At 52.5% G+C, this 25,920-nt stretch overlaps 12 protein-coding genes and 1 non-coding gene across 13 annotated transcripts; 8 read left to right on the top strand and 5 right to left on the bottom strand.

The window, feature by feature from the left end:
• Positions 1-110: 110 nt before the first annotated feature.
• UMAG_01768 (uncharacterized protein) lies at positions 111-2,663 on the top strand (the record flags this gene model as incomplete). Its single annotated transcript, XM_011389425.1, has 1 exon — positions 111-2,663. One exon carries the CDS (start codon positions 111-113, stop codon positions 2,661-2,663), a length of 2,553 nt encoding a protein of 850 aa, XP_011387727.1.
• A 99-nt stretch (positions 2,664-2,762) lies between these two features.
• UMAG_10874 (uncharacterized protein) lies at positions 2,763-3,606 on the bottom strand (the record flags this gene model as incomplete). Its single annotated transcript, XM_011389703.1, has 2 exons — positions 2,763-3,173; positions 3,262-3,606. 2 exons carry the CDS (start codon positions 3,604-3,606, stop codon positions 2,763-2,765), a joined length of 756 nt encoding a protein of 251 aa, XP_011388005.1.
• A 233-nt stretch (positions 3,607-3,839) lies between these two features.
• Positions 3,840-4,987, top strand: UMAG_10873 (uncharacterized protein; the record flags this gene model as incomplete). The annotated part of the gene is made up of 2 exons (XM_011389702.1): positions 3,840-4,717; positions 4,795-4,987. The coding sequence occupies 2 exons, from the start codon at positions 3,840-3,842 to the stop codon at positions 4,985-4,987; spliced, it is 1,071 nt and encodes a 356-aa protein (XP_011388004.1).
• Positions 4,988-5,420: 433 nt separating this feature from the next.
• Positions 5,421-6,725, top strand: UMAG_01765 (uncharacterized protein; the record flags this gene model as incomplete). Its single annotated transcript, XM_011389424.1, has 1 exon — positions 5,421-6,725. One exon carries the CDS (start codon positions 5,421-5,423, stop codon positions 6,723-6,725), a length of 1,305 nt encoding a protein of 434 aa, XP_011387726.1.
• A 109-nt stretch (positions 6,726-6,834) lies between these two features.
• UMAG_10872 (ADP-ribose diphosphatase) lies at positions 6,835-7,482 on the bottom strand (the record flags this gene model as incomplete). Its single annotated transcript, XM_011389701.1, has 1 exon — positions 6,835-7,482. The coding sequence occupies one exon, from the start codon at positions 7,480-7,482 to the stop codon at positions 6,835-6,837; it is 648 nt and encodes a 215-aa protein (XP_011388003.1).
• A 606-nt stretch (positions 7,483-8,088) lies between these two features.
• On the top strand, positions 8,089-10,332 carry UMAG_01763 (uncharacterized protein; the record flags this gene model as incomplete). Its single annotated transcript, XM_011389423.1, has 1 exon — positions 8,089-10,332. One exon carries the CDS (start codon positions 8,089-8,091, stop codon positions 10,330-10,332), a length of 2,244 nt encoding a protein of 747 aa, XP_011387725.1.
• Positions 10,333-10,537: 205 nt separating this feature from the next.
• Positions 10,538-12,613, bottom strand: UMAG_01762 (uncharacterized protein; the record flags this gene model as incomplete). Its single annotated transcript, XM_011389422.1, has 1 exon — positions 10,538-12,613. One exon carries the CDS (start codon positions 12,611-12,613, stop codon positions 10,538-10,540), a length of 2,076 nt encoding a protein of 691 aa, XP_011387724.1.
• Positions 12,614-12,979: 366 nt separating this feature from the next.
• On the top strand, positions 12,980-15,274 carry UMAG_01761 (uncharacterized protein; the record flags this gene model as incomplete). Its single annotated transcript, XM_011389421.1, has 1 exon — positions 12,980-15,274. One exon carries the CDS (start codon positions 12,980-12,982, stop codon positions 15,272-15,274), a length of 2,295 nt encoding a protein of 764 aa, XP_011387723.1.
• Positions 15,275-15,479: 205 nt separating this feature from the next.
• Positions 15,480-15,569, bottom strand: UMAG_16027. The gene is given in 2 exon segments: positions 15,480-15,519; positions 15,532-15,569. It is a non-coding gene; the product is annotated as a tRNA-Leu (tRNA).
• A 609-nt stretch (positions 15,570-16,178) lies between these two features.
• On the top strand, positions 16,179-16,690 carry UMAG_10871 (uncharacterized protein; the record flags this gene model as incomplete). The annotated part of the gene is made up of 2 exons (XM_011389700.1): positions 16,179-16,259; positions 16,352-16,690. 2 exons carry the CDS (start codon positions 16,179-16,181, stop codon positions 16,688-16,690), a joined length of 420 nt encoding a protein of 139 aa, XP_011388002.1.
• A 343-nt stretch (positions 16,691-17,033) lies between these two features.
• UMAG_12163 (uncharacterized protein) lies at positions 17,034-17,595 on the bottom strand (the record flags this gene model as incomplete). Its single annotated transcript, XM_011389824.1, has 4 exons — positions 17,034-17,126; positions 17,226-17,341; positions 17,430-17,457; positions 17,587-17,595. 4 exons carry the CDS (start codon positions 17,593-17,595, stop codon positions 17,034-17,036), a joined length of 246 nt encoding a protein of 81 aa, XP_011388126.1.
• A 742-nt stretch (positions 17,596-18,337) lies between these two features.
• On the top strand, positions 18,338-19,450 carry UMAG_01759 (uncharacterized protein; the record flags this gene model as incomplete). Its single annotated transcript, XM_011389420.1, has 1 exon — positions 18,338-19,450. The coding sequence occupies one exon, from the start codon at positions 18,338-18,340 to the stop codon at positions 19,448-19,450; it is 1,113 nt and encodes a 370-aa protein (XP_011387722.1).
• Positions 19,451-20,727: 1,277 nt separating this feature from the next.
• UMAG_01758 (uncharacterized protein) lies at positions 20,728-25,314 on the top strand (the record flags this gene model as incomplete). Its single annotated transcript, XM_011389419.1, has 1 exon — positions 20,728-25,314. One exon carries the CDS (start codon positions 20,728-20,730, stop codon positions 25,312-25,314), a length of 4,587 nt encoding a protein of 1,528 aa, XP_011387721.1.
• Positions 25,315-25,920: the final 606 nt, after the last annotated feature.

Here is a 25,920-nt window from a genome sequence, read left to right as displayed (position 1 = left end):
TCATCGTTTGTGGTTGCACCCTGTGCTGTTTCACCTTTTCTTCTCTTGCTCATTCACGAACATGATGTTGGCCAACTCCTTTCTCAGCTGACCGTTTCAGCTTGATCAACATGCCGCAGGCGGACTATCTTTACGTCGGGACAGGTCGAGACCCTTCACTGTCGACTGTCCCTCCATGCTCGGGACCGCAGCTGGACCTTCAGTCTCCGGCTTCGACTCTTCGTCAGCATCTTGATCCTGAGGCTCTTCCAAGACCGGACTACTTTGACTCTCTGGACGACCTCCACCTGTGGCATCAGATGAACTATGGAGATAATCTTCAAGACAATCTCGAATCATGCAGCCAGCACAATGGTCCGCCCGTAGCTGGTTGTGATAGACCATCAAGCCCAACGAAGGCTACACCAAAGCTTGTTGTATGTCACGATTTTCAAGGTGGTTACAACGAAGACCCTCAACAGCGAGGCTACTCTTTGGAGCACCTGCATCTGGTTGACACTTTCATCTACTTTTCGCACAAGCGAGTCAGTGTTCCTCCTGTTGGCTGGCTCACAGCTGCAGCGAGATCAGGCACCAAGGTTCTCGGCAGCTTGTTATTCGAATGGGCAGAGAGCATTCCTGACATGGCACGGCTTCTACGAGGTCCTGAACGCAAAGCCATGCCACTCCGAGGAGAGCCTTGCTTCTCTCCACAATACGCTATCGAGCTCATCGGGTTGGCTCTCGAACGCGGCTTCTCAGGCTATCTTGTCAATATCGAAGTCGGGCTAGACCTTGGATTTAGCTGTTCAGGGGAGGCATGGCCAGCATGGGTTGGCGAGAAGGCTCGAGTTGTCGAAATGCACCGCAATGCTGAGCGATTACGCGGATGGGTACACTATCTGCGCGAAGAAGGCACAAGACGTTTCATCGAAGCAGGCAAGGATGCGGATGAATGGGAAGTCATGTGGTACGATTCCATCGTTTACCCACACGGTCAACTCGCGTGGCAAGACGCACTCAATCAACACAATATCTCATTCTTCCAAGCTGCACATACCTTCTTTACCAACTACACATGGGCAAGACCGCCACAGCCGCTTCCTCCTGGTCATCTCGTCGATTTAGATGATCAAAACCCTCAAATACTCCAGCTTCGAGGATTCGGCCTGACAGGCCCAGATGATGGTGGTTTTCATCCGCAGCTGCTTCTGTCAGCGGCGATGGTAGATAGCCTCAATCGTTTGCGCGAGGACGTCCACGTTGGTATTGACGTCTTTGGTCGGAACTGCTGGGGCGGGCTTGAAGCCTGGAGGTCACTAGACATGATCGGGCCGCAGAAAACAAGTCAAGAAGCTTTGGGATTGAGCGTGGCACTCTTTGCTCCAGGATGGACGTGGGAAGAAAAGAATGCAGGGCGTGATCTCGAGCCCTCGCTGGCAGCGCAGACGCGACAGTGGTCGGACTGGTGGCACATCGACTCCGCATTCTGGATCGGCCTTCCGAACAACCCCGTCCCCAATCAATATCGCATCACTCTGACAGCCAACGACGTCAAACCCTTACAGTCTTACTTCAACCGCTCTAGTCTTACCCTCCGCCGCCGCCGTCGGCGTGCTGGCAAGGATGGCTTTCATACAAATTTCAGCTTCGGCTCAGGAGCGAGCTGGTTCGATAGGGGCAAGTGCGTCCATGACTGGACTCAACTTAAGGCTCCAAGCAAAGAGACGGAGTCGATGGCCGGCTTCACCGATATGGGAGTATGTATGCCCAAGCCAGACTTGCTCTACACAAGCTGGCACGATGCCGAGAAATGGCCAGGCAAATCACGTCCTGAACTAGAATCGGTATCCTGGGCTTTTGATCAGGAGCGTGTCTGGTCAGGTACCACATCGCTACTCGTAAGCATGGCTACGAACAAACTTGCAAAGACTTCGTCGGTACGAGTAAATATCCCGCTCTGTTCTGCGGTGATCTCGGACGGCCCGCAACATGCAAAGGGAGAGGGCGACAAATGGCAATACACGGTCGTGTACGACACAAGCCTCATGAATGCCGCCAACCTCGAAACGAGCGTCGTTCTTGCTGACTCTTGCAACGAGGAGACACAAGCGCATGTTTCGTTGGGCGATGTTGTGCACCGCGACATGGGACACGGTTGGAAGGCGGTGACCGTACTTATTCGATTGCCCCATTTAGGAGACAGACAAGGTTCGGATCCACTGGCTCTCAGTCTTGGCTTTTCCGTTGCTGTCGAGTCGAGACCATTTGCGCAAATTCGCATCGGAGCGCTGCAGCTATGCAAGGAAATACAATCCGGCTCTCCTGCAAATATCACCTCGAGCATAGATGTGCGCCCTGCTTCGAATGTGTACGACTCTTTGGCGATTAAAGACCAGAAAAAACGGCTGCAAGCATCAGTGCTCGATTGGTCCGCGGCGAGGGATGCCTCATCTTCTGTGTACTACAATGTGTGGGTACAGCAACGAAACAAGCCTGACACAAGGGTCTGGCTGGGCACGTCAACGCGTGAAGCAACACCATTCCAACTTTGTCTACCCGATCATCTCGTGATTCCTCCGCACCTAGCCGAAGTTGAAGAGGATGGCCTCGAATTTGTCGTTACTTCGTTGGATCTTCTTCAGCCCAGAATTGTAGCAAGGGCCACAGCAACGGTCCTGTAGACACAACCGCATAGACACTCACAAGCGCACACACAGCCAAATTCAAGAGGTCAAGAGGTCTCATCTGTAAAATAGCACAATTAACATTCCACGTTCTTCTCAACCCGAGATCTGCTCCTGCAACTTAGGCACCACCCAGACACCCCTTACCTTGGTAGGGGCTCTTTCATCTTGACGATTCGCCTGGTCTTCCTGCCTCGCATCCGCCTCATCTCGAATCTCCTCGGCCATCGTTGGCGAGTTGTAGTACTTTGCCAATGATTCAATCGTTTCCAGTGGGAGATCGTATTCCAGAGCCAGAAGTTCGAGGTCTTTTTGCGTTTCGCAGTGTTTTCGGTCGTCAAGAAGCAAGGTGATTGTATTCGCAGAAATACGAGGTGGACCGGTTCTAGTTGTTGGCGTAGTTTGGGTGGTGGCGGTACTGGAAGAGGCGGATAGAGCATTGGCGGTTTGAAGGCTGTCCAGACTGGCTCTTTCTCGTGCTTCGAGAATGCGTAGCATTTGATCGGTCTGCATATCAATCAAGCAAAGAGGCATTAGTGTCAGCGACACGCCCAGCAATCAGATGAGGGCGAACAATGTGGACAAAGCTACTTACAGGTTGATAATTGGTCGCGTTCTTTGGTACCTTTACCTGTCCCAATCGGGTCAGGTTCTGAAGGAACTGCGGATCGTAAGCATCGCGCATGATGTCAGCCGACTTCGTCTCACTCGCCTGCTGTTGCTGTCGCTGCATCTCTTGCTCGCGCCTAGTCGATGCTGGCGGAGCATATTGACTGCCTTGCTTGGCTGTAGCAGCTCCATACTCGCTCGGCGGTGCTTTTCCTGGCTGTGCGCGAACAGCGTTGGCGGAGGGCTTAGCTGCGGAGGGGACAGAACGAGAGACGGTAGAGGCTACCTCTGAGCCAAGCTTCCGAGCTGGTTTCGAAGATGACGAGCCCATACTGATTGATATACAGATCGGTGTGTTTGGCAGGGGAAGAAAGGTAGAAAGGAGGTCGCGGCTGGCTCGATGTGAAGGATTACCAAAGTGGAGGAAAGCTGGAAGAAAATTGTGCGGGACTCGGCATTCACGATTGAGCAGCAACGAAAGACGCAAGTGGACCCTGGCTGAATTCGCGATTGTCCTTCTTGTCAACATCGCTCGTCATCTCATTCAGAGTAGATACAGACAGCATGGTTATCTCATCAGATGGAAGCCAACTTGAAGGCTTCCAACTGATCAAAATACTCGATCAGGACCCCAAACTCAAGTCCGCCAACCTTCTGGGAGAATTCGCTATAACTGGGTCCAATGGTGCTCAAGCTATCGAGCAAGCCATTCTGATCGTTGAAAAGACACACTTTTCAGAACGATTCTACGAGCGACTTCGAGATACTTCTGCGGTCCCAATTGTATCAAGCGAGAATGAATCACAGGCCAGCAAGCTGAGCAAAGCAACACACAAAGATACTGCTACAGGCACGCGCCAGCACCACAATGCCCTCTTCTCGGCGCTCAGTAGCCTGGGTCAGAACGATATCTACACATGGTTGCTTGCATGGTCCGCTCGCTCTCAGCAATGTTACGGGACCGAGTCTGATGCTGATGTCAAGATTACGTTGATTAGGCCCGCAACACAGACGCACATCGACAAGTACTCTGCACAGCGCAAAATCATGGTCTGTGAGACGCCGGAGATGTACCAGCAAAAGGTGCTGCCTTGGATCGAGTCTTTTCCACCATCTCGTATCCAGTGGGTATACAACATCCTGGAGCACAAGAAGGAAGCTGAAAGTATCCTATTCGAGAAACCTGATCCAAAAAATGGCTTCATCATTGTACCCGATCTAAAATGGGATCAGAAGACAGCCTCGAGCCTCTACATCCAGGCAATCGTGCACAATCGAGAGCTGAAGAGTATTCGAGACCTCAAACAGGAGCACGTGACAATGCTGGAAAGCATCAAGCAGGAGGCAAGTCGAGTGGCATTTGAAAGGTATGGCCTGACAGGGAGAAACGATAGCGCGGAGGGCAATGTACGGTGCTTTCTTCACTATCACCCAAGCTATTAGTAAGTGATCTTTCAGCACGTCGTAGAGGAAAGCAAAACACGTGTACTGACCTGGACAGCTGTTTGCATCGAAACAGCCATCTACACGTCCACATTTTAGCATCAAGCTTTACATCTCACCCTGGTGCAGTGGTAGGACAAGCACACTTGCTAGACGATGTGGTCGACCTGCTCAAGCTCGGCGTAGATATGAAGAAGCGCACATTGAACTATTCTCTCGGAACCAACAGCAAGCTTTGGTCCGTCTTATACCCTGATCAATCATCATAGTTCTTCGCTTTGCGCCAACATCGCTAGGCTTTGATACATTCGACGACAGACTTTGCTGCTGGGATCCACGATTGAAATCTCCTCCGTGAATCACTGAATCACGAATCACGAATCACGAATCACGAATGAGAGGCACGGTGAAATTACAGACTTTTGAAAAGCGATCAAACACCTCCACTCTTGGGAACGTGGAGCTGTGTGTCGTGTGCTGCATCGTGTCGACTTCGGCAGAAGCTCAGTTGGCTGCAAAATCTTTCCCGTTTTTCTGTTTTTCTGTTTTTTGAGCTTCCATTTCACGAATTAACTTATTGGTTCCTGCGCTGCACAAGCTCTGTGTGATGACGACGGCCTAGACAAGGAAAGAGCAAGCCCAGTCCTTCGTCGCTTCTTGTCTATAGACAACCATTCGTCGCGGGATATCATCTTCAGAGATATGGTCGAGTCAACACATCTGTACGATATACTCGGCGTGGCGCCGGACGCGTCGTCCGCAGATATCAAAAAGGCCTACCGCAAACAGTCGCTTGCCAACCATCCAGACAAGAACCCGGAGATCGACCCGGCAGTAGCCAACGAAAAGTTTGCCGAGATCAATCACGCCTACGAGACGCTTTCCGATCCAGATTCACGTGCTGCATACGACAGATATGGCGATGATGGTCCAGGTGGGCCAGGTGGTCCAGGAGGCATGCCACCAGACATGGACGACTTCCTAGCGAGCATGTTTGGCGGCGGTATGGGAATGGGCGGCATGCCGGGCATGAGTGGTATGCCTCGTGGTCGACGACCCCGTCGGACAAAGGGCGAGGATGCAGTGATTGAGTACGCTGTTACCCTGGCTGACCTGTACAAGGGCAAAACAGCTCATTTCAACCTCACCAAGAACGTCATCTGCACTCATTGCCAGGGCTCAGGTGCCAAGCCCGGCCTTGTTGAGAAGGAGTGCGTCAAATGCTCCGGAAAAGGCTCAGTACTTCAACAGCGCAGTATGGGCAACGGCATGATTGCGCAATCTTACGTCGAGTGCACCGACTGTCACGGCGAGGGCAAAAAGGTGCGCGACAAGGATCGTTGCAAAAAGTGCAAAGGTGAAAAGACCACAAAAGCAAAAGCAAAGCTTGATGTCGAAATCGAAAAAGGAATGGTTGACGGCCAGCAGATCGTATTCAAAGAAGCGGCAGACCAAGAACCAGGCGTCAAAGCTGGCGATATCTTGATCGAGCTCAAGATGCAGAAGGATAAAGCTTTCGAGGTAAAAGGACTCGATCTCATGACAACGGTGCGCCTGACTCTTGTCGAAGCTTTGCTTGGCTTCTCACGGACGGTGTTGACACATTTGGACGGCAGACATCTTAAGGTATTGCGCTCAAAGATCACCAGGCCAGGAGACGTTGACGTGATCAAGGGCGAGGGTATGCCCCAGTATCGTGATCGCAATCAAACCAAGGGAGACCTCTACATTCGATGGGAGGTTGATTTTCCCACCGACGCACAGCTCGCCTCCGACCCGGCGATCCGACAAGCATTGCAATCTGCGCTGCCGCCTGCCAGACCGGATCTCGAGACGACATCAGAGACGATCGAAGACCAGTGCGAGCCCGTCCCAGCCAAAGTGGAGCAATTTGGTAGCAACCAAGCCCGCATCCCAGGGCAAGGGCACATGAACGACGATGGCTGGGAAGATCACGACGAGATGGGTGGTGGACAGGGTCCTGGCATGCAGTGTGCTCCGCAATAGATCCAAGCACAGTGCTTTGAATCTTTACACCATCACTCTTTCAATCATATTGTAACAGTACAGCAAATCAATCACAGTCTAGACGATACACGTTGTATTGGCCCCAAATCTACAAACGGCCCATGTTTCCAGCACCCACTTCAAGGCCGATGGCCAGATGTGCTAGACGGGCGTCGACAGCGAAGCCTCTAGATTGAAAATCCTTAAGACTCTGATAAAGCCCTTTAACAGGCACCAAGTACTTTTCGATGAATTCTCCCTCCTCAGGCTTGGCCACTGGCTCAGCCGCATCATCGCTCAATTCAATGTTGACCACCACCAGCTTCATGTTGGCGCCGGTGAGACCAGGATCGTTGTGCATGGCCGGAGTCGTCTCTTCGATCTTGACCTTGCCGCCTTCCTTTTCCGTTCCATAGCCAGTTTCCTCTTCCAACTCTCGCAGTGCTGCACGATTGGTCCCCTCGTCGCCTTCCTCACCAGCGTCGATGAGACCAGCAGGCATCTCGATGCAACTCTTGCCCACAGGTGGTCGATATTGCGAGATGAGCAACAGATGTGGTTCGTGCGAGGGACGGTGAATGATGGTCATGATTGCAACAGCGTCGACGTCGCCTTTGCGCGTCTTGCGGTCCGCAGACTCCCACTTGCGTTGCTTGCCCGTAGGGTCAACCCACTCGATCGCGCGTAAACCGACCCATTTGGCATCTGAGTCTTCCAGAGGAGTCACCTTAACTACTTTAGCGCTCTGTGAAGACATGTTATCTAGAGCGGTGGCAGTAAAGCCTTTTGGAATCTGGAGTGAGGCGGTGGTTGAGAAGGGGCGGGGGCTGATAATCGTGCGAGGAGCTGAGACAGCTATGGTTATTGGGAGTTGAACCGCAGTCCATGCAAGCGTCGATGACACTCTGGCTATCGAAAGGAAACCCGTTGCTGACATGTGTCGTGGTCGAGACAAAGCAGGACAGAGAAGTGTGTTAATTGTGTGAAGTGATTCATGATTGATGACGTGAGGCATGTCGGTGTCTGCTTTAACTTGTCCTGAGCGTTCGTTATTCACGATTTCTCCACTTTTGATAGAACGCCGTCATCTGGTCGCGGTTCCGTCTTGATAATTCGTGATTCGTGATTCACGATTCACGATTGATACTCAAATCCACGCCTATGCGCTTTAACATTATTTCTTTTGGCCCTTGGCGCGTCGCCCGTGGTCTTTGCTTGACGGAAATGGCCCAAACTCGATTTTGAGAGACAAGACGACATCATCAATCGCCGTCATCATCATCATCATCGTCATCATCACCAGCTCCCTTCTTCTCACAGCTGCATAAAACGGGCACACCTAGACAAGCTTCAGCCGTCAACAATGTCGTCGACATTTATCGGGCTCGATGTCAAGCTCACGCTCCATTCGCAGCCTGGCTCGACTCTTCAAGCCAAGATTCTGTCCATCGATCAAGCCGCAAACACACTCACCGTCCAGAAGCAAGATGGTTCTCCCGTCGTGCTCAAACGCTCTGACATTGCAAGTCTTGCTGCTTGCAAACCTTCCCAGACTGGATCCAAGTCCAACCCCAGCACTCCTTCTCGCTCTGATGCAGCGACTCCTGTGACGCCACAGAGCAAACTAAAGAAGCACCAGCAGACCTTGGGTGCTGCTCCTTCAGCTGCACCTACATCAGCACAAGCCACAGCAACATCGTTCAAAGATCCTGCCATCATTTCCAACTCTCGAACACGTGACTCTAGACTTTCTAGCGCAGAACAGCACGCTTCGAACCCGCTTCTGACAGCACTGTCAACCTCAGATCCAACAGTCTCCCGTTCTTCTACGCCTTCTCGTTCACCTAGACCCAATCATGCTGCTCCTGCAGCCTCAACTCCCAAGTCTGCCAAAAAAATGCAGCATCATGCTCCTATCTCGCGCGGTAGTAGCCCAGCCATGCCGAATGCATCTCTCACCGAAGATTTTGACTTCAGCGCTGGCCTCAAAGCTTTCGACAAGAAAAAGATCTGGGACGACATTCGTGCTTCCGACCGCACGGATCCTGCCTTCTTGCTCGTATCTCACAACCGCATATCAAATGGAGCAACAGAACTTGTACGTGGCCCAAATGGTGTTGGACCGGCCAACTCGTTTTCGACACCGGATCGTGGAAGAAGCTGTGTGAAGGATGGACAGCAAAAGTTGCGCCCCAACGAAATGGTTTGCACTCCTTCACCTGAGCGCGCGTCCTCTCCGCAACTGGCCGCGCCTTCTGTGGACAAGTCAGTCGAGACTCCAACTTCTGGTCCCAGAAAGCCCACCTACGAGCAGCTCGAAGAAAGAATTAGGAAGCTTGAAGCTGAGCTGGCGCTAGCTAGAAGGCGCAATCTGCTGCTCGAGGAACTGGCTGGCTTAGGTCTGGGTGTCTCCACTCGTGTCGATGGTGTCTCGCCACCTGCAGCCGCTCCTGTTGCATCGCCACCGCATCAGCCCGATACGAACGCAACTCAATTCGCTGCTCAGCCGAGAGCTGCCCCTGCCGACTTGGCTATCACAGAAACGGAACAGAGGGTCTCTGCTTTGACTCTGCGACCTGAAACTTCGGCTCTGCTTTCAACTCCAGCGACGTTCTCCAACGCACTTGCAGCGGCTAGCTTTGCTGTCTCGTCCGACAATTTATCAGCCCAGACCCTACCTGATCCTGTTCCTACAACGTCAACCTCGGCACCATCTGCGGTTGAGTCCAAAGAGGCAGAAGCTAAGAAAGAGCCAGTGTTTGGACACATTGTCGACCCGCCCGTTCTCATGTTGCTCTTCCCAACCGCTGCCCTTCAGCATGCTGCACTCGCCCGCGTCGAAGCCTTCTACGAATCCGACTCAAATGCCAAACGCTACCTCAGCCTACAGGAAGCTGCCGACGAACGGATCTGCCGCAACTATCAGGGCTTCAACTTCCCACTCCGCCAAGGTGTGCATGAATGGCTCGATGCCATGTTCGAAGCTACCAACAGCAATGCGGACTCGGCCAAATGGTGGACACCCCACTGTTCTGCGGAGGAAAATGAGCTTCTCGACGTCCTCATTTCGCTCGGCGCAATCTCACCTTATGAAGGTGCTTCTTCTCGCAACGATGGCGAAAGCGGGAGTGTGAGCTATGTCATCTCCTGCATTGCATCGCAAGCGTATTCTACCCTGCCACATGAACTTCTACATGCGCTCTATTTCCTCTCCCCGCCTTACAGAGCGTTCGTGAAGAGCCAGTGGGACTCGCTCTCCGCAGCCAACAAGAAAGTCATCGAGACAGATCTTGGTCTCCGCAAGTACTCGAGCTCCGTGTTTCAGGATGAGTTCCAAGCGTACCTTGGCGAAGGTCTGGGCACGGAAAAGGAGTTTGGAAATAAGCCCGCTTTGGAATGCAAGGAGATTGCCCAGCAGCTGAGAAAGCAGGCTACAAAGGAATGGAAAAAGTTGGGCCTGAATTTGGAAAGCGGTCAACAGCAGGAGAGGTGGGAAGAGGTGAAATGGCAGACGTTGGATCGGTATGCCGCATTGCAGAAGGCGAGTAAGAAGGCAGGCGGTGGACAGGCGAAGGGTAGCAAGGGAGGAAAGAACAGCAGGAAGTGAGACAGATATCTTTGACCGCGGTAACGAGCGGTACTGTATGGCCGAACATGACGACGCTTGGTCCAGACTTTCGTGATTGCGGTTCGCGCAATTGGACGCCGAACAAGGTCGATTTCGATGTGATTAAATTACAGTCGTGAGTCGTGAGCGTGCAAAGCGTGTGCGTTTGTGAGAGTCACAGCGAAAGAAAAGGCTGTTTCTACGTTCATGCCTTGTGATCTGTTCCTTTCTTGGGAAGCATTTCAATCTGTTCCTCGTCCTCTTGCTCGGTCTCGCCTGCTGCCGCATCCGTTGTCGGCAGAACCACATGATGTCCTCTGGCGTCATGCACACCACCCGCACCACGCGCGCGCGCAAACCACGCCTTCAGCCTCGACAGCAATGGAACGTTGGACACCCATCCCGACCTACTCTGCGTCAGATAATAGACCGGTACACCGGCGCCGATAAACAACAACGCTGCCAACCCTTCCAAGGGCGCACTCCCGATCGGCATGAGCAACAAAAATAGCGCTACTGCTGCGAACAGAATTGGGGTGCCCAACCACGTTCGATATGGTCGATTCAGATTAGGCTCCTTTATACGGAGCACTAGCAATCCTAGAACAGAAGCGAGGTAGAAGGTCCAACTGCAAACGCCGTAGAAGTTGACGAGCGAGGCGAAGCCGGATCCGAAGAGGACGAACGCCGAGATGAGCACGAGTTGTAGAAGCAGTGCTGCGATCGGTGTACCCGTTTGGCGATTCAGGTCGCCCAGTCGTTCTGGGAGGTATCCCTCGCGTGAGGCGGCCAGAATGAGTCGAGCCGTAGTGTATATCTGTCCGTTCAACGCACCAAAGCATGAGAACGCGACCAAAACCGCAAATACGATCCCACCAACAGTGCCAAAGATCGCACTCCCGAAATCGAGCGCTACTGTGTTGGTGCGTTTCACCAACTCGGCAGGTAGAACAACAAAATACGACACCACCGCTGAGAGGAAGATCAGAATCACCGTGGCCAGGCTCATGTGAATCACTCGAGGCAAGTCCTTTTCCACTCGCTTCATCTCTCCTGCGACAAAACACGACTGATCCCACCCGTCGAACGCCCAAAGCCCACTGTACAGCGCAAGTGCATACGACGAAGGTGAAGTTGAGCTTCCCGCGAACATGGCGCTCAAGCTCGAAAATGCTTGCTGAGAACTTGGGCTTGTTTTGCCTCGTGCGGCTTGTACAATAGCCAAGATAGGTACAGCTGTGAGTGCGAGCAATTTGACGACCGTGGTCGCGATCTGCGTCCGAGTACCAAGCTTGTTGGAAAAAGCATGAGCTGCGGTGATGAGCGCTACAATCGCTACAGCCAGCAGCTTGATCGACCATGCTGGGATGCCATCGAGACCTGTTTCGTGAGGGTGGTCTGCAACTTTGCCCGTAGCGTGAAAAATGATTCTCGCCACATACTCTCCGAAAATGGTTGCGATGATCGCACCTGCACCTGGTTTGAGAGCTGTCAACGCCGACCATGTGTACAGAAACGCTGAGAGCGGACCAAAGGAGTAGTTGAGATACGCCTGCGAGCCACCATTGAGTGGGATCGATGCACCGAGTTCGGCAAACGATGAGGCTCCGGTCCAAGCCAGAAGACCTGAGAGCAGCCAGACGACGATCGAGGCGCCAATGCTGCCCGTGTTGAGCGTCACCACACCAGGTGACGAGAAGATACCAGATCCTATCTGCACGCCAATCGTGAGTGCGATGCCATCGATTAGGGTTACGCGTCTTTCTGCTAACCGATCGCGTGAGTAGCCTCTGTTGTGACGCCGACGCCGAGATGAAGATGTCGATCCAAGCGTGGATCTACTTCCCCTCGCTGTCGCGGATACCGAACCCTCTCTCTCCCCATAATCTCCGCCAAGCGATTCGTCGCCATCCCCACTTAGAGTTAATGGTAGTAGATGATCTCGATATCCAAATGATAGACTTTCCACGCTAGCACGCGCTATGCTTCCCAGTGTTGATCTTTTCTCCACATCATTCCTGCTGCTAGTTGCTTCCAACTCATCGAAGTCTCCGTCAGCAAGCTTGGGTGCTGGTAATGTGTTGCGGTCCTCGAAGACGACAAAATCTTCTTCGTCCTCGTGCTCTTCCGGCAAGAGGATGCTGTCCGAGCTTGGTTTCGATTCTAGCGAGCCGCGATGTGATAGATTTATTGATGGTCGAAGCGCCTTGGAATGGAGAGACGAGGGCTCGTCAGGGATTCCAGCAAGAGCAATGGCAGCGCCTACCGGGTCGGAAGACATGGTTTGCAGGAGCTGTTCGCCGCGAAGCCCCTCACTTCAGCAGAAATCGCAAGTTTATGTATGCGAATCAGTCGGCAATGGTTTCTATGTCAGAGCGCTTCCAATAACGGGGAAAGGGGGGACAACTCTTCTTAAGAGAGGGGGACAGGATTGCCTGCGATGGGGTGCACGGAGGTGTTATGTTGTGTAACGTGTTGGTGTTGGGAGCGATACCACACTCACACAAAGCCGATTTCCGAATTTTTTGATTTATTTTTGCTCTCAGGAGAAAGTTTCCTGTAGACACTCCACAACATGGCTTACCTCCGCCTTCCTATACTCCTTTGACGGCCTTCCCCATACCATCAAGCAGCAGCAACATCGAACATGGCGCCAGCAACGACTGTTCAAAAGCGAATAGGCCCGATCAAATCGGAGCGCAACCGAGCTGCTGTCAATGATCTTGCTTTAAGTGGACCAGCATCATCAACTAGCTCTGCTTTCCACAAGAAACGCTCCCAAGGCAAAACTCACAACGCCACGGCCTCGAGCAGCAGTCACGGGCGCAGGCTTGACAGACATGAACCACTCGTACAAGGACCTAGCACTAAGCAAAAAGACAACAAAGCTGTTGCTGATGCTTCCAATCAGACTGATGACGACAGCAAGGGTGACAACGACAACAACAACGAAGATGATAAAGATGTCGACGACATCCGCTCGAAGACATCCCTATCTCTAGCTGGGCATCAGCTTCCACCTCTCGCCGCTTTAGTCGATACGCTGGCACAATTTAGCTACCTTCAACGGCTTGACCTGTCTTCGATCGAGCCTTCAGACACCTTGCCAAAGGGTCTTTGCAAATTGACCTGGCTCGCCAAAGCCATCTTCCAAAGCAAAGCACTGGCCAAAGGAAAAGATGGAGCGCTCGGCGACCATCTCACATGGTTAAATCTAGCCTCGAATGCCAATCTCACCTCGGATGGCTGTATAGGACTCGAGGCACTAGAAGAGCTCTGCGTCCTCACACTCTCGCATTGTGCACTCACTGCTGTCCCGCCGTCGATCACACCTCTCCGCAAGCTCAAAGCACTCGTGCTCAACAACAACGCCATCACCAGTGTACCTGCCGCCTTTCCGTACCTACCTGAGCTTAACTCACTTATTCTTTCTCACAACGAAATCCGTTCCCTCCCCGCATCTATGCCTGCATCACTTCCAGCACTCAAAAAGCTCTCGTTCGGACACAACAAGCTCTCGGGCAGCCAGAGTCTTCCGGACTTTTCCCTCTGCTTAGCTTTGAGAGAGGTGCGGCTGAACGACAATCCCGATCTCAAATGCCTTCCGTCGCATGTTAGAAATTGGGGCAAAGGTGCAGATGGCAAAACGGCACCAGGGTTGGAGCTGCTCGAGTTAAAAGACTGCGGCTTGGACACGTGGGAATCATTGTCGACATTGGCAGAGGCCGTAGATGAAAAGGAGTCGCAACCGAGGCTGAGACGAAAGGGCCTGACACAGCTTCTCTTGAAGGGCAATGGTGTGGCGAACGATATGGGGTATAAGGAGAGAATTTTGCGGGTGCATCCAACGTTGCGCGTGCTGGACAACGAAAGGTTGCAGCCAAGGGCTCGACCTGCCGAAAAGGATGACGATGAGGGCGTTCCGGCTCGTAGGAAGCAAAAGCAGCAAAGCATTCAACGAGGCAGACGCGACTTCGAAGAGCTTGATAGTACTGGGGATGAGTCAGATGACGATGAGGCTGCTCAGATGGCAGCAGAGATGCGTGCTCTCCGCCGCGGTAAGCCCTCGATAAGGATCAGCGCTAGCAAAGGTCGCAAGGAATCGCCCAAAGAGGGCGATGATGACGAGGACGACGATGACGAGGCAGCACAGATGGCCGCCGAGATGCGAGCGCTCCGTCGAGGTCAACAAGCTCCACGCCGTCTTGAAACAAAAGAGGATGCGTCCAATTTTAAGACCAAAGGCAAGCCGCAGAAGAAGACTCTTGAAGCCAACTCAGAAGCAGCGGACCGTACGAAAGCCAAACATAAACGAGGCACACGCTCAGGCAAGAAGGTCAACAAATCTGAAACTTCCTCCGACAAGCTCAAAGACGCCAAGATAACCACCGATCGATCTGACCGCGGCAGCTTCTTCGAAGCAGTGGATGAAGCCGAAGAAAAGATGCGCCTTGCACCCATACACGAGCTCTCCAAGCAGCGCGCCAAGATCGCCTCGGGCCGGACCCAAGTTGCAGAGGGAGTACTCGAAGATGCTACCTCGGGACTCTCCAAGGCCAGACAGAAGGAGAGTAAAACTCAGACAGAGTTAGATACGTTCGACGATAGCGCGCCAGAACCTATCAAAGGTGTACCCGCAAAAGGGCAGGGAAAAAAGCAGAAGCAAAAGGAAGACGGGAAGAGTGAGGACAAAAAGGTCAACACGAGCGTCGCTGCGATCGTTGATCTGCGTAAACAGACCAAGTCCCAGAAGGATGGTGACAAAGTGAAGAAGCGGAAGGCGTACGAGCCAGAGAGGGAGAACGGTGAGAGGAAGAAGGTCAGAGCCAGTCTGCCGTTTGTCACAACAGCATCGAGTGTGGGAGAGGTTGGGAAGAGTACAATGACGGACTCGTTTGGATCGGGTGCGGATGCGTGGGGTGCTGGCGGTGCTTGGGCGTAGCTATACCAAACTATACATGTTGCAACCACTCTCTCTCTCGAGTGGCAGTTACATTCGTGATTCTCTATCGTCATTTGTCTGTACTTGAATGCCCAGTCTCAGTCATGAGTGCTATACTCTGTGACTATAACTACCTAAATTTGAGAAGAACCATTTTGCTGAAAAAGAACGTCCATAAATAGTGGCATTGAAAAAAAATAACTGTTGACAAGAGTGGGATTCGAACCCACGCCCGAAGACTGCGATGAGATGTAGATCCTGAACACAGCGCCTTAGACCACTCGGCCATCTTGCCTTAACTTGTTCTGGTTGCAAGAAAAAGGTTATTATATACAGCAGAGTTTATTATATACAGCAGAATAAGTGCATTTTAAGGTTACATGTTATTTGGTGCACAATCTGCCTCCACATAATTGCGTTAAATTCATCATTCGTGATTGGCCTTGGCTCGAGACGTTTAGGATCCTGCAACTAGTCATGTGAAGGTGACAAATTGAGGCTGCTCTGGTCATGGACTGCATCTGCAGACCACTACGCACGTCATGTTGCTATACGGCAACGATTTTGCAGACGAGCGTGCACAGATCCTCCTGGCACAGCCTGCACTTATCACGTTGTTGCTTGCGAACCACTGTCTGATGTCTTACTAATGTCGCCGCCATTTGGCCTCTTATCTTCAACACGATACAGACCTACTCGCACGAGCACGCCGGCATTGACCTCGATTTTGGGCCTCTTGCTAATTACTTCTGGTCGCAATTGGGAAGCAGGTGCCTCAAGGTTTACGCATCACAAAGCAGCAAAACCGGCTGTGAACAGCATCACGTCTCGGAACGCAAGTTACGCTTCCAACGGCAGTGGCGCTGGCTCAGGCTGGGCTTCGTCGATCGATAATCCATTCAAGATGGATCGTCCGCTCAACGTGTTTGGTCGTCCACTGGGACAGTGTGGCACCGACCCTGTGACAGGATTTTACAGAGACGGCGTAGGTATCGCATTCGAACATCCCAGATATTCGTTTGATTGACCACTAACAATCTGATCTTGCTATCATACCACCTCCCTTTCCTTAAACAGTACTGCAACACAGGACCAGCCGACGGCGGTTCGCACACAGTAGCAGCAGTGGTCTCACGAAAATGGCTCGAATTCTCCGCGTCCAAGGGTAACGATCTTCGCCCTATTCTGTCCGAGGGCTGTTCGTGGTGTCTGTGCGTTTCGAGATGGAAACAGAGCTTGGACGCCTACAGACGGGGTGAGTTGCCCAAGGAAGGCGTGCCCAAGGTCAAACTCGAGGCAACGCACCAGCGTGCGCTTGACGTGGTGTCGCTGGAAGACCTTAAAGGCTTCGCCCTAGATGACGCAGGTGGAAGGTCGGCCGCCCAGGATCCCGCTTTGGGCGGTCCAATCCGTTAGATGAGCTTCCATCCTGGAGTTTGATATGCTGTCTCGTTCGTTGTTGCTTTCTCGCGTTCCACCCTTCGAGCTGATTATCTTTATACACGCAAATAGAAGCTCATATATCCTTAGCTTGTTGACGCCCAGTGTTGGTGGGTATAGGCTGTGAAACGTTGTCGTCGATTGCTGAAGTGTCATGCGGGAGTCGTAGCCACCAAGTAGTTCAACCAAAGGAAGAGGATAGGGTCGACAACGGAGCGGGGTGCGTTGGATGCATATACAATTGAAGATGTGATATAATACAATGTAAGCCGGGAGGCGTTACGACTGCCTTTTCGAGTTGATGCGAGGTCTTGAATAGCTATGATTCTTGCTCAATCTGCTTCCATATTTGCTCGGTCCTTTTGCGGCTCTCCCTGGATTCCTTTACATGATTTGCTGTGCGTTCTACGCGCTACGAGTGTGCGAGGAAAGGACAAAAGACGGCAAACGCTCGTGTCAGTCAGCGAAGGAGCATACGAGGGAGACTGGTCAATTTAGCATAAAGGCTCACCTCTTGACGAAGACACATGTTGAGATCATGCTTGATACCGTTGCAGCCTCCCGTGATCTTGTGCCAGACACCTTTGGAATGGCACTCGTTAAGCGCTTGGATGAGGTGTGCACAATCTGCACGTCGTTAAAAACCAGCAGTCAGGAGGTCAGCTTACGTTGGAATCGAGGCACCGATGTCATTTGGCGGTATCGAGATACGTACGCTGCAGCTTGCTCTCACCTACCAGATGCTGTCGTTGTAATGAGACGAAGCACCAAGGCCATAACGAGTAGGAGCGCCACAGTCAGCAAAGCGTTCTACATCGCTTGGTCCATACTTTGCGCGTGGTCGCTCGAGATTGAGAATGGCTTGCACATACCGGATGCATAATCGTTGCTCAGTGTCGACCCTGCACTGTCTATAGTGAAGATTGCCACCAAGTACAGCTTCGAGCATACGAATCGTGAATCTCGAATGTGGTCAGACAAAATCTCTTGTTGATCGGAAGTCGGTGGTTAGGGACCCGCCCCCTAAACTTTAAACTGTAACAAAGTGCAGCCTAACAAGGCCGATTTGTTGTTCGTTCATACGACACGTGACAGGCAAAACTCGCACTGTTGACATAAGATGGCTTCGTGCGTGAGGCAACCAGAAAGGAGAGCCAAAAAGATAGAGTGGTCGCGTCAAGGGTCAATAACTTGATCAACATCTAATTTTCGACTGAGAGGGGTTCAAACCCCCTTTTTCAAGCAACCACGCATCGCTGCGTCTTTCTTTGCTTGGGCTGTGCACGGCTCGTGTGGGTGTTGGACTCGAAATGCAACTGCTGCAGCAAAGTGCATGAGTTTCAACGTGCTCTGGCGGCGCTGCACTACACATCATCACCATCATCATCATCCACGTACATCATACCTATCGCACTATCACTCTACTTACGACAATATACGACCTATTTCAGAGCAACCAAAGCTTCGACATTTATTTCGTAACTGGTTAGTGAAGACCATACCGGAATTTCACACGAGAACGACGGCCAGGACAGGTTCCAGAGATCCAGCGACATCCGACGAGCCATTTCCGTTCAGAACCACTCTACTTGCCCCAGAGAAGGCTTTTGAAGATTCATCGCTATGCCCGACTTTTTATCGTTGAAGAAAGTGTGGGGAAAACTAGGCTCGGACGGTGCAGACCAGCCGAATCCTGGCGGCGTTTACGGCCAAGGAGTCGGCAACATGTCAGCTCAAGCAACGGTAGTACATCCACAAGACGAGCGGGTAGCAAGAATCAATATGATACTGCGTGCAGCGCAAGTCTTCTTCGCTCTTGTCGCACTGCTCATCGCGGTGTACATGGCAACATTCCAGGCAAAGTGGGTGGACAGCCCATCTGGTCTTACCGGTTTATTGCTCTTCCTTACGGCAGGCAGCTTGCTAGCATCCAGCATCTTTCTCGTTGTACCCATCATCTACGAACACTCAGGCTACAAAACCATGAAGAACTTCACGCGCGCCCTTTCCGAAACACGCGTGGCTCTGGTCAGCAGCAGCATCTTTGGCTTTCTGCTACTCATCCTCGCCATGACACAGACCATTTCGGCTTTCACCTCTTCCGGATGCAAAGACCCCACGAAAGATCCTCATGCGGGCGGAAAAGATCGTGCCGAATTTGTCAAGCAGCTGGGCGGCTGGTGTCGCACCAAGCGTGCTGAGGCCGCCTTTTGTTGGTTCCTCTGGGCGGCGTGGTTCCTTTCTTTGTTGCTTTTCCTGCGTCAATGGAGGCTGGAACGCAAGAATGGACCTCGCATTCCACCTTTCGTGCACCCGAGAGACGATTCGGCTTTCGAGCCCGTAGATGACTTTGACGAACAAGATACCTTTGATGAAGCGAACAAGACGGCAAGGTACGGCGATGGTGGCGATGGGCGGTACGGAGTAGAGCCAGCGGCGTACGGGGGCAGGGAAGCGCCACAAATGACTTCCTACGACCGACGAGGAGGCGACCCATTGGCAGACATCCAAGCCAAGTACGGTATGGATTCTCCCTACAATCCCGATCCGTTCGCTGATGTGCGGGCTGCAGCTCCAGGATACAGCAGACCATCGTATGATTACAATGCGTACGGCTTGGGTGCACCCGGTGGCTACCCGGTGGACCCGTACAGTACCATCAATCACCAGCTGAGCGCAGGACGTGGCAGTGGTCACCCACCCCAGCTGCCGAGCTTAGGCTACGGCTATCACTGAGTCTTTTGACTTGGATTGGATTCCACCCTCGACGAACATTTTTTGCTGTATTCTAATCTGGTTCTACTTGTATGCTCGTCTTTCGCTTTCATCTTTGCCCATCTTTGATCGTATGTGTTTACATCAATTCGTGATGAACTTGATAGAAGAGCGTGGCAAAGAAAGTCAAGATTGCATGTGACATGAAAAGGCGGTGGAGCTTTTGCGGAACGGCGGCTTCTTTTGTGTGCTTGGTGGCACATGACACGCGGCGACGAGGTTGTGGTCCACGGACATGAACGGACGAGAAAATGCAGGCAGCTGCAAGTCAAGGCGTCAGTTCCGTTCAAGCGACCACTGTACAGAATCTTGTCGAACAGGTCAGCTTTTGCAATTTGTGGCGGAATGCATTAACGTCGCAGTTGCGGAAGACATCGTTCCGCTCACACTCTGCAACCAAGAAATACTGTATATCGGGCCAGAACCACGGTTCACAGAATCACGAATCGTGAATGATAATAATCGTGAATGTTGATAAATATGAATCACGAATGAAATCCAGTCGTGAGTCGTAAATTCAGAGAGAGCTGTCACACAAGGGTTTGCTCAATCACGAATGATACGCGTAACTACTAAACTCGTGTTGGCCGTGCCATAGCAAGGCTCTTCTACCGAGCTCTTTCAAGGACGACGGAGACGTGCGCCTCATCTAGGCACAGCGACATACAGTACGTCAAGTTATCGTGTATCTTGGCCTCATGTCGGCTTTTTTTATTGTCGAGCGCACGCGACCACCATAGAGGCTGCTGTGCTTCTTTTTCAGGATTCACGATTGTGATTCACGATTGCCGTCGGCGTTGACGGATCGCTGAGCGAGCTTTACTGCACATTTCCTCGCTCGTGCGGCCACGAGCGGTATGTAAAAAGTGTTACTTTCCGTTGGAGCGGATTCGGTGTTGCAGATAACACTACATGACTGCTGCTAGGCACAACCTGTCTCGTTCAGGTCCCCCTCTTCTCCGCACACGCTCGCACACATTCACGATGGTCCATTCACGAGTGTCGATACGACTCAGCTTTGGTTTGCACCTCGGCCACCTTCCACCTTGCAAGAGGCGCTCAAAAGCTGATCCCCGAAAGCTAGCTTTCCATCTCACTTCCCCCTATCTCCTCCCCATCTTTGCTCCGTCTTTTCTCCTCGACATCATTCATTTCCAACAAACATCTTCGTCGCGTCGCAGTTACACCATCTCCACCCTTCACGAGAGATAAGGCATCTCAAGCCCTTGCTGTGGAACATGGTGGCTGTATGCAATGACGCCGTCTTCACTCCAGTCTCCGACTGTCGCTTTTTCGACTTCACTGTCACCTTTTCCAACCTCATCCTTGTCGTCCTGCCTTCCAGCATCGCCATCTTGCTCATCGCCGCTAGACTAGTGCATGTTTGCAACAAGCCCGGCATCCTCACCTCTACGGCACAGCCCCGTTTATCCCTTTTAGTATCATGTACTCCTCATCCAGATGCCATCAGTCTCTTCGGCACATTCTTCTATGTCTCCAATTCTCTCCTCAGCCTTGTGCTCATCGCCATACTATCTGTGCCTACGTCGCAACCGCTGCGCCATGCGTTGGGCGACAGCACGGGAATGTCCAGTGTGGTGCTGCCTTTTATTGTGGCGCTGCTTGCCATCCCGCTTTCGGTTGCTGAACGAAGAAAGACACGCGGTGGTAACATGGTGCTCCCTCTCTGGCTCCTCCTGACCTTGCTCTTCGATGCCTGTCGCATTCGCACCTTCAACGCGATTCCAGCCATACATCACTCTTCTTTCTTTCCCGTATACATCACGACATTTGCCTGTAAGGCTTTGATGCTCACCGTCGAGAACGCAAAGGGTATTCGCGACATCGACCTCAACTCGACGCACGAGTCACGTGCAAGCTTTTTCTCGCGCCTCTTGTTCATCTGGGTCTTTCCTCTTCTGTGGAATGGCTTCCACAAACCGCTTGAGATGGACGATCTCGACTCGCTCAAACCAGAATTTTATGGTCGCTCTCTCGCTAAAAGCTTTATTGCTAGCTGGTCCAACGTCCCATTCGATTTGGCACATGGCCGTACCGTTTCTGAAGAGCCTAGTGAAAGCGCTAGCCTGGACCTCAAACACAGTACCTCGCGCTCCGCCATTGAGGCGTATCCTCTGGAAAAACATACTTCGAAACAAAAAACTCGCTCAGTACTGTCCCCTGAACATGCGCTGCTTTACAACGGCAGGTCGTTCCCAAAAGCAAATGCCAACCGTGGTCTGTTGTGGGCCACGCTTCGCGCTTTTCCTCTCGCTGCTCTCCTTCCTGTCCCTTGGAAGCTCTTGCTCACCGCTGCAGAGCTTGCACAGCCTCTGCTGGTTTCCACCACGCTTGCTTTCGTCCAGTCCTACTCTGACGCCGCGAAAGGCGAAAGTGCCGCCACCCAGCCGGTAGCATATGGCTGGGGTCTTGTGGGCGCCTACGCCTTTGTCTACCTCGGTCAAACGTTCGCCACTGGGCAATATTGGCATGCCAGTTCGCAGCTCATGTGCAAAATCAGGGGCGCCTATGTCGAATCCATCTATCGCAAAGGCTTGAACTTGCATATTCGGACCGCACGAACTAGTGGCGGTGGCAAAGCTGCCAACCTCATGAGTGTCGATAGCGAGCGTGTCGTCAAGGCCATCACTGTTGTTCACGATCTCTGGAGCGGTGTTATCACCATCGCTATCGGAGTCTACATGCTCTACACCCAGCTCGGTCTCGTCTTCTTGGCTTCAATGGTCTCGGTCTTCAGCTGCCTTCTGCTCACTCCGCTCGCCAGTCGTGGTCTTGGGACAAAGCAGGGCGCCTGGAGTGAACTGACAGACAAGCGTGTCAACCTCACATCCAGTATCTGTTCCGACATTCGAGGCGTCAAATTCTCCGCGTATGAGGACTTGCTGGCTGCCAAGGTCCAAAAACTCCGTGCCGAGGAGCTGGTCAGGCGTAGCGGCCTGATGAAACAACTCACAGGCGTGGTCGTCTTTACAAACTGCACTGGTGAGCTCTTGGGCCTGTCAACATTCGTGACGCTCATCATGGTCGACAAACTGAGCGGCTCCAATCGGTTCGACCTCAACACAGTCTTCACTACTCTTACCATTTTCGGTATTTTGCAATCTCCCCTGCTTAACATTGGACAACAGTATAGCTTCCTCTTACAAGCTCGGGCAAGCATGATCCGCATCGAAGCGTTCCTCAACGGCCAAGATAAGCCTGACATCCAAGACGCCGTCGATCAGGGTCTCGCCAGTCAGGCCGCTCATGCCAGCACCGGGGCTACCACACATGGGCATGCTGCTACGTTTGTCAATGCCGATTTGGGTTGGTCACAAGAGGTAGTGCTTGCAAACGTCAATCTCAAGATCCCGGCTGGCGCCCTCACCATGATCTGTGGTCGATTGGGCCAGGGCAAATCGACGTTGTTACAGGCGATTCTCGGCGAGTCGGATCTGATCAAGGGCACACAACAGCTACCTCTTCTCGCCGATCGTGTTGCCTATGTCAGTCAAGATGTGTGGCTGCAAGAGAACAGATCGATTCGCGAAAATATCATCTTTGCCACAGGCGAGTACGATGAAGAGCGGTACGTCACTGCACTCCGTACCTGCGCTCTCACTGAAGATATTGACGGCTTACAAGGGGGTGATGCTACTCCGGCGAGCGCGCTTAGCGGCGGTCAGCGACAGCGCGTTGCGGTAGCTCGAGCCGTCTACAGTGATGCTGAGGTTTTCCTTTTCGATGACATCACCAGCGCCCTCGATGCAGAGACGGCTGCGCACATGTGGCGATCTCTGATGGGCCCCTCTGGTGTTTTGCAAGGCAAGACAGTTGTCATGGCCACCAACGCTGTTCACCTTCTCCATCACGCGCAGCTGATCGTCCGAATCGACGGAGGCAAGATTGCCGAGCAGGGTCGTTATGAGGAGCTCTCGATGAAGGGCAAAGATGCGATCTCGCGTGCAAGCCTCGACTCTCAGCGGGCAACGCCTTTGACCGACCAGACGAGAAACAAGCCGGTCAAGAACGCCGTTCCGGAAAAGACCGAAACCGTCATGACAGGCGCGGTTGGATGGAGAGTATACGCCAATTGGTTCAAAGCCGCGGGTCTCGGAAAGGTCAGCATCTTTGTTGTATTATGTGTTGCCGGTTCTGGAGCTTCCTTGGCGCCGTCATACTACCTGCAAGCATGGGCCGAAGCTCAACAAAGACATCGCTTCCGGGACTGGGGTGGTTGGCTGGCAGGCTATGCTTGTCTGATTCCACTGAACCCTATCTTCCTGGCTGTGGGTTTTTGGATGTTTCAAACCAGCTGCGCAGAGTCGGCAGGCAACAGGCTTCATGCTGCTCAGCTCAAGGGGGTGCTTTCAGCACCTTTGTCGTTCTTCAGCAAGTGGAGCCCAGGCCAGATCATCAATCGCTTCTCGCAAGATCTGTTCAACATTGATCAGACCTTCACACAGGCTCTCGTAAACGCGGCGTACATCACATTTTCAGTGGTTGGCGCACTGGTCACCATGGTGATACCAGCGCCTTACTTGTCTGTGCTAGCAGTGGGATTGATTGCTCTTTCGTGGGCTTTGCAGCGCCTCTACATCCCTTCAAGTCGCCAGCTGAGGAGACTAGAGATGTCATGCAAGAGCCCGCTCTACTCGCTCTTCTCTGAAACATCCTCTCCATCAGGCCTGGCGACGGTGCGAGGGCTCAAGCGCGAAGCATCTCTGCTGGAGCTCAACACTCGATCTCTGGATCTGTCGCAAACGCCTTACTACCACTTGTTTGCGGTACGACGTTGGCTACAGACGTGGCTGCTGATGCTGACCACCATCATCAATGTGGTTCTAGTACTGATTGTGGTAGCGATGCGCCACTCGTCGCAGGCTGGTCTGCTCGGTGTTGCGTTAGTGCAAGCGACTCAAATCGGTGAATTGCTGAATCACACTGTGATCAGCTACACTGAGGTAGAGATTGCTGGTGTGGCATTGGAGCGCGTGCGCGAATTTAGCGAACTCGAGCCTGAAGCGGATGCCGCCGTATTTACGAGCCAGAAAAACAAGCAAGACGACAATGCTACCATCGAGCCAGCTGCAATCCAAGGCGACATCGAGTTCGACCGCGTCACTGTGTCCTACTCTGCCGAGCTCGAGCCTGCAGTCAAGGAGCTCAGCTTCAACCTGGCTGCCGGCAAGCGCCTCGGGCTGGTAGGACGATCGGGGAGTGGAAAAAGTACGACGCTGCTTGCGCTCTTTCGCATGATCGAGATGCGATCGGGCACGATTCGAATCGATGGTCAGAGTATATCTACCATCCCAGCGCGCCAGCTTCGCTCACAGATGACCATCGTTCCCCAGAACCCTTTGGTGTTAGCGGCTACGATTCGCGAAAACTTGGATCCAGAAGGCATTTGCACGGAAGCTGAGCTGTGGGATGCACTTCATAAGTGTCACTTGGGCGAATTTGTCAAAAAGCAGGAGAACAAGTTGGACGAGATGCTACTCACGGGTGAATCGTTCATCAGCTCGGGTCAAAAACAGTTGCTCTCGCTGGCACGAGCCTTGCTCCGAAAGCGTAGCATCTTAGTACTGGACGAAGCGACGAGTGCGATGGATGTGGACACCGATGCGGCGGTTCAGAGCGTGCTGGCCAAGCACTTCGCGAACACTACCGTCATTGCTGTTGCTCACAGGATCGCAACGGTCATTGACTTTGACCAGATTATCTGCATGTCGGCTGGTCGTGCCATCGAGTTGGGCAGCCCCGGGGAGCTTCTCAAGCAGCGCGGCGAATTCTGGGCGCTGGCTGCCGAGCAGAAATGTGTGTGATTGCTGTCAATGATGGCTAGCGTCTGCTTTTGTCCTGTTTTGTCTAGTGCATGTAGAGTACGAAATTCACGATATGATATCGATACAATTCATCGGTCGAAGGATGAACGTATCGATTTTTGGCAATGTGAATGGTAGGGAGACCTTCTTAATCATTTCGGCCAAGTCCGAGCGACAATCACGAATGGCACGGTCCTGGTCACAGCACGCGGGACTTGAACCGATTCCATGTCGCGGTTGCAGGCATAATGATGTCCTTACCATGATTCTATACGAGCTTATCTGACAGCTTCGCTTACAGAGTGGACCGACGTATTGTTACAAGCTCAAACCCAGACAAAGCGAACCAAAGGGGAGTGGAGGGGAAAGGGAACGGTCTCGATTCGTGAGTGCGGGGTAACAGGTGGGTGATAAGCAGCTGGGCTTCCTTATCTATACCCTTATGCGGTGTTCTAATTTACACCACGGGAAGCAAGCTGCTTTGGCATCAGACTGTTGTTCTAGACTGCTGAAAGGGGTGTGAGCGTAGACAGCCCAAAAATGGGGAAGGAGCTGCTTCAAAGAATCAGTGACTAGGATGCAAAGCATCGAAGAGATAAAATCTCG

Source organism: Mycosarcoma maydis, chromosome 3 (genome assembly GCF_000328475.2).
Source record: "Mycosarcoma maydis chromosome 3, whole genome shotgun sequence".
Lineage (NCBI taxonomy): Eukaryota > Fungi > Basidiomycota > Ustilaginomycetes > Ustilaginales > Mycosarcoma > Mycosarcoma maydis.
Note: the sequence above shows the minus strand (reverse complement) of the source record. Positions and strands in the feature narration are given on the sequence as shown.